This window comes from Staurois parvus, unplaced genomic scaffold, assembly GCF_062004578.1.
Source record: "Staurois parvus isolate SC_StPar_1 unplaced genomic scaffold, SC_StPar_1.0 ptg000307l, whole genome shotgun sequence".
NCBI classification, from domain to species: domain Eukaryota; kingdom Metazoa; phylum Chordata; class Amphibia; order Anura; family Ranidae; genus Staurois; species Staurois parvus.
The window spans coordinates 431,001-440,390 of NW_028318103.1; the positions used below are offsets into that span (position 1 = coordinate 431,001).

General features: G+C 42.9%; 1 protein-coding gene across 1 annotated transcript; it reads left to right on the forward strand.

The window, feature by feature from the left end:
- The first annotated feature begins 4,197 nt into the window (after positions 1-4,197).
- On the forward strand, positions 4,198-8,676 carry LOC149457684 (C-X-C chemokine receptor type 6-like). The gene has a single exon (XM_089683352.1). It carries the CDS (start codon positions 4,198-4,200, stop codon positions 5,218-5,220), a length of 1,023 nt encoding a protein of 340 aa, XP_089539478.1. The 3' UTR covers positions 5,221-8,676.
- Positions 8,677-9,390: the final 714 nt, after the last annotated feature.

A 9,390-nucleotide genomic window follows, 5' to 3' on the forward strand; every position in this document is an offset into this window, starting at 1 on the left:
CAAGTTCCAAGTTTTATTGCAACCGGACTCTGTTTTCACTGCCGCTGCACCACGCTGCACCACGCTGCACCTCCCCACACACTTCCTATCTCAAATCCATAGCCTCAGTTACCTATAATTATTTCCCTTTTTCTCTTGTACCGCATCATTGGCGGCCATTTGATCTTCCTCTTCTTCCATTTCTCTCCCCCTATTTGTTCCTATAATCAGCTTTTCCCCATTACCATACCTCATTATTTGCATCTACAGTATGTTTACATGCAGATCATGGAATGGGGGCCACCTAGCTGCATGTGCCAAAGGTTTAATATTATTTTCTAATTACCTGCACTATTTCTTCATTGCTGTGGATGCCATATTACTTTTTACAAAGCTTTGTATGCTTTTAACAGTTTAGCACAAGCCCTTTCACTAAAAACTCAATAAAAAGAATGAAACAGAAAAAAGCTCAGCATGACTATGCCATTATCTGCTAGTACAGCACTTTTTTCTGGATCTAGTATGTCAAAGCAGGATAAATTAGCTTTCCTCTATTTTATCACCATTTGACAGACCCTTTGGTGGTTTGACTGATAGCATCACCAAAGTAAAGATACCAGCTGGTTTGTAAATAGGGAAGTGCTAACCACAGAGAATACAAACATCAGATAAGGCAACCTTCCTTTTGGTTTACAGTTTTGAGATGATATGGGGGCCTCAGTTATCTGATGTTTCTACCCAGCAAAGACATTTCAGATTTACAGGAAATTGTGGGAATCGATTGTGCAACCAACCTGAGGCATTTACCTTTTGTGCCTTACATTTCTAATTCATTTTTACCAATTGTATCTTTTTTCTAACCATATTTATCACTTAAACTTAATTACTATTTCTATCACTCTATTGGTCTAGCCACGGTGTTTGAGAGATGTGTATTCAAGTACTTCAGCCTGTAGGCAGCGTGGTGTGGTGGCAGTAAAGACACTGAGGCCCGGAAACTAATATACTTAAGAACTTGCAAAACAGTCACAACAAGGCGGGCAGGGAATGTCTGACCTAAAAACTTTCAGCCAATGCAGCAGAAAGTAGTGGTAGAAGGCCTGAGCTGAAGACAGCAATTGCCAAGGAAGTTAGAGTATAGCAAGGGTGATCTGACCCAAGAGAGAGCTTGCGGAGATGTAGATGTAGGCCCTACGCTTTCCCTACTCCTCTGGAACCGCTATGTTGTCCCTGACAGATGGGGTATCTCTCCCTACACTAGCCACAAATGCATACCAAAACCTGAATGCAGCATAGCCAACTGGAACGTTGCTCAAGGGAACTGAGGAAAACATAGAGAAACCAAGTTTCTCCAGACTTCCTCTCCAACTGTAGTACCACTCCGGTCCAGGCCCACCTACAGTGGAGAAAGTAGACTACACCTACCTACAAGCCCAAGGATGTGCCACCATTTATGAATCCCTCTGTTGTGGAAACCCATAAGTGAGGTTGAGAAGGTAGAATTCAGATGCCAGGTGTAATATCTGACTGGGTATAGTTAAACTCTACTTTTCACAATTTGAAGCACAATATATTGATTGTTACTGGGTCAGGTTAATTACGCAATTAACCCTTCACACTGCCACCACCTCCTTTTTGTACAGAGAAAGGAAACTCGGCGATATCAGCAATAACACTGTGACCGAGGGTAAGCGGGTCAAAACACACAAGGCAGGCGGCAAACACTTAAAGCTTTATTAAAACAGACAACAGTCACTCAATGGGGAGTAGTGAAGGGAGAAAGAGTCCAAAATAATTGTAGTCCAGCCCCACGGCAAAGTTAAAGTCTCTACAGAAGTTTATAATCCAAACAGGGGGGTGGTGTGAGTCTCTGTAGTAGTTGTAATCCAACAGGGAGGTGGAGTGGGAGTACAAGAACAGTTCAGGGAAAACAGGAGAACATGAACTCACGGGTCTGACAGGGATGTCCTGGTTCACAGCAGATGGCAGCAGCGGCAACCCTGCTCAGCACACGGCAGCAGCAGATAGTTCTAGCACACAGCCGAGGGGCAGTTGAGGCAAAGAGAGCCCGGGCACAGCAGAGGGCAATTCAGGCAGGCAAAGTAATCAGGGCCCACAGCAGAAGGTAGCTCTGGCAGGCAGGAGGTCCGGGCACACAGCAGAGGGCAGTTGACAGGGTAGCCATCCAGGGACTCACCAGCCAGCAGTGTACAAAGCAAAGTACAGTTCCAATCATCTCCTAGTTAAGGCTCAGGCAGGAGTAGCCTTGTCCATCATGACTCCAGCTCTCCCAACAAAGAGTCCACATGGCCCTGCAATTGTCCCCACCCCCAACTTCCTGCTAAGAAGTGGCCTGGACTGGTTTTCCCTAGCCACACAGAGCCATGCTGCCTTTGTTCTATATGGAGATACATCCCACTTCCCCTCCCCCCTGTGAGGCCCAGGAACTTCAGACAACACACAAAAAAAAAATATTTCTGCTGTCTGTCACAAACACTATGATGTTTGAATAATCGTCTGTATACCACTGTCACCGCAGGCAGGTTATACAGAGGTTTAAAACACACACACAGTAGCGCTTTTCAGAGGCAGGAGTTCTCAGTTTGCGTTAAAGAGCTTTAGAAACAGTTCAACACTTTCAGAAAGTAAGATTTATTACTAAAAGGTCAAAAGGGTGCAATAAAAATGTTTACAGAAAAAGATGTAGCCAATATATATAAATATACAGAGAACAATAGCACAGCAAAGAGATAACAGAAAGGAATTTAGGGAGGTAAAGTACTTGCCAAACGTCCTGGTTTAAGCAGATCAGGTTTCATGAGCCAAAAGGATGCCTTATCTCCCAAGGTTAGTTCTGATGTTAAAAAGGGAGAATTCTTCAACTTTCTTTTACTCAGCTTAGCTTAGCTTTTTCTAGCAACTCCACAGGGTGTCTCCCTGAAACAGAGAACCAATTGGCTCATTTGGGTAGGGAGTTGTAGGTGGAGACCTCAGGCTATGACCAAAGCCTGCACAAATCATATTATGGTTCATAACTTACCCTGGATACATATAACATTCTATTCATGAGTAGATTAGTACGCAGAAGCTTCTGCTGAATGGTTAGATATGAAATATGAAATATCCGCTCGAATGGTTACGGAGAAATAATTTTTTGCTCTCCTGTATATGCCAGATAGGGGGTGTAATATACCAGGAGACTTGTCTTAAATTGAGCCATCCGAATATTGGCTCCATGTTTATGTAATTATGTCCTATCTGAAGATATAAACTTATATGAAAAAGTGAGTTTTTAAATGTAAGTCTATTTTTACGACTCCCTGGAATGCCTTTGAGCTTAGTGAAGGACTTGGTTTATGGTTTTACGAGCTCTTCTCTAGCAAGATTCTGGCAGACATCGGGCACCAGCTAGTTGTGAGGTTTATAACCATGACGCCCCCCCAATGAGTTTGTTGCCTATGATCTGTGCAAACACACAACGACCACATTCCTGAGGGAGGGGGAAAATCAGAGGAGGGAGACTGATTTGGGAGAGAGAGATACAAAATGGAGGGGTTTGGAGCAAAATGGATGACCGCGTCCATCTCTGTGTGCATGATTGCTACAGGGGGCACTTGTGAATGTACAGTGGGGACTCTAGTGGGCATTAGTTGATGTAAGGGTGGACTCATCTCGGCACTTCTGGATTAGGGGGGACTCAGGGGAACTTGTGAATGTACAGTTTGGACACTGGTGGGCACTAGTGGATGTAAAAGGGGACTCTGTATGGCACTTCTAGATGTAAGGGGGGACTCAGCTGGGCACTCGGGGATGTAAGGGGTAACTTAACATGCATTGAAAAAAAAAATTAGGACTGCAAATATTTGTAAAAAATAAGATGCAGCTCTCATACTGAAAATTTTATGGACCCTGCCTTAGAGCATCAGGGAGATATTTTTTTTTCCTTTTTGAGCTAATTACATTATGCTTTATAAGGGGTTTTTTTCAACCATACTCCTTATCAAAGGTAATTAGGGTTCTGAGGGTGAAAGTTTTTATTATATTTTTTTCTTTTAGTTGAAATTGATGGAAATATTTTTTTTATGCCTGACTGACTAAACTAGGAAAACTTTTTGTAACAGCGGTCCTGTAAAGATATACGTAAATAGCAAGAGTTGCTCTTCTATCTTCAAATTGCTGTTTGTAGCTTTAACACTTATATTTTCTGTTAATATTTAGATGGACACCCTAAACTTCTCCGATTATTTCAATAATTTCGATGATGAGCCCGAGTTTCACCCTGTCTTTGGACTCTACCTCCCGATCATGTACTCCATCATCTGTGCAGCTGGCCTCCTGGGCAACGTGCTGGTTATTGTTGTGTTTGTCTTCTATGAAAAGAAAAAGACGCTGACAGAGGCATTTTTCCTTAATTTGGCTGTGGCCGATATTTTGTTTCTCTGTACGCTTCCATTTCTGGTCTGTCAGCTGCGCTTCAAGAACTGGATCTTCGGAGACATCATGTGTAAAATGGTTTTTGGAATGTACAAAGTGAACCTCTTTACATCAATGCTCACACTCACCGCTATTACCCTCGACCGCTTTGTTTCTATTGTTAGAGGGGTGAAAGCACAGAAATACCAACAACACAAGCACAAGTGGGGCACCGTGATGTGCGCCTTCATCTGGGTGACCTCGGTGCTCCTCGCTGTGCCACAGTTTATATTTTCTAATGATAGCAGAGGGTACTGCTCAGACGTCTATGATGATAAGGAGAAGCTGGAGATAACTGTCTATTCGTTCCAGCTGATTGTTGGCTTTTTCCTGCCGTTATTGAACATGGTGGTCTGTTACAGTTTCATTCTCAACACTTTGATTCGTTCTAAGAGTTTACAGAAGAAGAAATCCATCCGAATCATCCTGACGCTGGTGGTGGCTTTCATTGTCACCCAGATGCCCTTTAATGTCACTTTTCTGATCTCAATATTGCATAAACACAGCAACCACATAACAGACATAGCAGAAGTCCTGTCAATACTGGAAGCTGTGGCATACCTTCATGCCTGCTTGAACCCAATCTTATATTTCTTTGTTGGCACCAAATTTAGAAACAACTTCTGGAAGATGCTGAGATGTTTCAAATTGGTTAAAGAAAGGGAAGAGCCAAGCCGAGGAAATGAAGGAAGTTCCAAAGTCGCTTCTGGTTCTACCCACATGGAGGTCTTCAGCCTTGTGCAGACTAATGCCCCGCATATACAATAAGAAGATCAAACAAAAAATACCGCTTTTGAAACGATCATCCGATAATCTGATCAGTAGTACACAGCTTTGGAGAGCTGATTAGGACAGTTCATGCGACAATATACGAAGGGACAAACGTGAAAAGTTTTCTTGTATGATAATGGAACAAACAATTTTCATTTAATCAGTACAGTATTCATCTAAGACGACGCATCAGACGATGCATCATGCTCAGAAACAATTAATATATTACAATACAATACATTATATCACTTCCAAAGTTGTATTCTGTTGTATGAGAATTTTCATAACTTCAGTAACCTTTTCATTTTTGATGAAACTAGCATGCAGAAAAAAAAGAATGACTCGATTCTGTGCTTTCAAGCATCCTCTATTATCACCGTTATAATGTAAAGCAATGCACAAACTGTTGGCGCTATATAAATCCTGTATAATAATAATAATAATAATAATTAGAGCCATCTCTTCTGCATAGATCTACCCTACCCCCTACTCACTGCCATTGCTGAAGCACAGATGTGCCTCATCCCCTTAATACTGTCATCATTGCCCCAAATATCATCATTACCCCCTCATTACTGCCATTGCTGTTATATAGATCCACTTCACCCCACCCCTTTTCATCACCATCACTGAGGCACAGATTTACACCACCACCTCATTACCACCATCAATGCCACACAAATCCTCCCTACCCCCTCATAACTGCCATCGCTGCCTCATAGATCCTCCCTACCCCCCTCATAACTGCCATCGCTGCCTCACAGATCCTCCCTACCCCCTCATAACTGCCATTGCTGCCTCACAGCTCCTTCCTACCCCCTCATAACTGCCATCGCTGCCTCACAGCTCCTTCCTACCCCTTCATAACTGCCATCGCTGCCTCACAGATCCTCCCTACCCCCTCATAACTGCCATCGCTGCCTCACAGATCCTCCCTACCACCTCATAACTACCATCGCTGCCTCACAGCTCCTTCCTACCCCCTCATAACTGCTATTGCTGCCTCACAGCTCCTTCCTACCCCTTCATAACTGCCATCGCTGCCTCACAGCTCATTCCTACCCCCTCATAACTGCCATCTCAGCCTCACAGCTCATTCCTACCCCCTCATAACTGCCATCTCAGCCTCACAGCTCCTTCCTACCCCCTCACAACTGCATTCACTTTTGTGAAGACAGCATTCCTTATCTCCCTCAACCACACTCCCAGAGTCAGACTTCAAATATACTCCAAAACAATGTATCTCTTTGAAGTGTAAACCTAGTCTTTATACCTTATTCATCAGTGGGTAATCAAACACACTCCATGTGTGACACACACCTGTTGTGCACTGTAAGTCACAGGAATTGGCTCCACCACCTGTATCTCCAACAGTCCCGAAACACTAGGGTTACCACCTCATCCTTTTAAAACTAAACACATATTAATTACACAGGTTCTGAGGCAGATAAAGCACCACGTGAGTTTAATTACCACCGTAATCAGTCACAGAACCTGTGTAAGTAATATGTGTTAGGTTTTAAGGGGATGAGGTGGCAATCCTATGGAACACATGCATCCCAAGCCTTCCCCCCATGAAGAAGGGCCAATTTTTGTTATCAGGCCACAAGACCTACCATTACACCTGCACCATCACCTTTTTTATTTAATTTTATTCATATTTCTTCATGTATATGTCACTCTGCACTTATGTGTGTTTTTTCCACTTGGATTGTAGGGTATGGGTCTTCTGGCCTACCCTGTAGTCTAGGTGGAGGATGTGTGGCCCTTAGGTTCCTTCTTCCCCTGCTATGGGAAAGGGGGTGGTCTCTCTTTATTAGGGCCCTTCACCTAGCCTTTGGTCGGCTTTGACTGATGATAAGGAGCTGGGTCTGCCGGGCCTTTTAGCCAGGTGAACCTTGTTAAGGTTCATTTAATTCAGGATGCTCTCACTCTCCCATCCATCCTGGGGTGCTTACCGTGGGTACCCGGGAATAAGATCAGTACAAACCAAGGTATTGCAAATTGTAGTCAGAGATTTATTCACTGTGTTCAAACTTAAATGTGTAAGCAGGTTGGCAGGTATAATATGGCCTTTAACCAATAAAAATAATAAAAAGTTTTGCTTACAGGATACTATGCCAAAGTTATCACCTAGTTTTGTAAACAAGAACATGAATTCAGACAGAGAAACTATAGAACAGACAGAAATGTATAAATAGTAACTCTATCAGACCTAACATGCCTTGCGCCCCCAGTGGTCAGGGAAGAATCTTTCTCTTCTGGAAGGACCATATGACACACCTTAAACCATATGACCATATGACACACCTTAAACCATATGACCATATGACACACCTTAAACCATATTACCATATGACACACCTTTTAAACCTCAGACATGAAATATGGACAAAGCATATCCTTCTATAGTGTGTACTTGTCTCAATTAAGAGCACTAAGTGTCATTTCTGTCTGCTGCTTCATTCCTCTGCTATCAGCATGAATCACTTCTGACAAGTTTTCCTGACACCAAGAGCAAATGGTGACAGGGAAGGGACCTCCAGGTGATTCACAGCCTCAGCTCTGTTCCTCTGTGCTGTGTGAAGGGGAATGTGCCCTTTTCCTCCAATTAGCTCCCAATGTTCTCCTCACTACGCTCTACAGAGTATAACTTTAGCTCTCTGTCCCCTTTTTTCTGACAGCTCAGACAAACTTTATAAATTCTAGACTTTGAACAGTTGAAGGGAAAAGAAGACTGGAGATAAACAGGTCCAACATATGTAGGAGGATTTGTTTCATCTCTGTGTATCGCCTGAGGGCAGTCACTTCACTGGGTATATGCAAGGGTTTACAACCACTTTAAGTGCACTTTTTTTTGTATATGTTCACATACACTTTTTTGGTTTGCTGTTGTGTTTTGATTTACGCACCATGGGATCAGAAATAAAATATAACCTTCGATGCATAGGGCATTTACAGTGGAGCCACTGGAAGTCTGTAGTTTGGGTGCCAGCCCCAAAACAGATGTTGCCAGTGGTGATTTTGCCCTTTTATCATGCCAATTTATTTGAGGCTTGATCGGGAGGTCCCCAGAAGCAGGAAGGCTTGGGACCCATGAGTGCTAGGACTGTAGGAGGTACCAGCAAAACATGGTGGAGCTGATTCCTGTGACAGAGTGAAACAGGTATGCGCCATGCCCAGGTCACAGAAAATGTGTTTGATCACTGACTGGTGAATGAAGAAGGCATAAATAAAGAGTGGGTTTGAACATGTAAGAGAGAAATTGCTTTTCACATTGGAGGAAACAGGTATAATTGAAGTGTGACACGGGACGTATGGTTGTCGGAGGAAAGGAACACTGTCATCTCTAAATTTATGTTAGCTCTGTCCAGATGATGTTATGATTTTGCAGGCAGCTCCAGATAGATAATAAATCTGCTTCTATTCTAAATAAACTCATTTAACAAACAAGGTTTGATGTGTGTGTGTGTCCTGTGTCTTCATATTCCCCTCACTCCACATCAACTGGGAGGAGATGGGATAATAAGAACCAAGATGGGAGAAGAGAAGATAAAGAGCACTATGATGGGAGGAGATGGGATAATAAGAACCAAGATGGGAGAAGAGAAGATAAAGAGCACTATGATGGGAGGAGATGGGATAATAAGAACCAAGATAGGAGAAGAGAAGATAAAGAGCACTATGATGGGAGGAGATGGGATAAAGAAAACCTTGATGGGAGGAGATAAAATAATGAACACCATGATGGGAGGAGATAAGATAATGAACACCATGATGGGAGGAGATAAAATAATGAACACCATGATGGAAGGAGATAAAATATTGAACACCATGATGGGAGGAGATTAGATAATGAGCACCATGATGGGAGGAGATTAGATAATGATCTCCATGATGGGAGGAGATAAGATAGTTACATATAGTTACATAGTTAGTCCGGCCATGATGGGAGGAGATAAGATAATGAGTGTCATGACTGGAGGAGATAATATAATTAGAACCGTGATCAGAGGAGATAAGATAATGAGAACCGTGATGGGAAGAGATGGCATAATGAAAACTGATAGGAGGAACCAAGATAATAAGAATTGGGATAGGAAGAAATGGCATAACGAGAACCGAGATGGGGGGAGATGGTATAATGGGAACCAGGAAGGGGGAAGA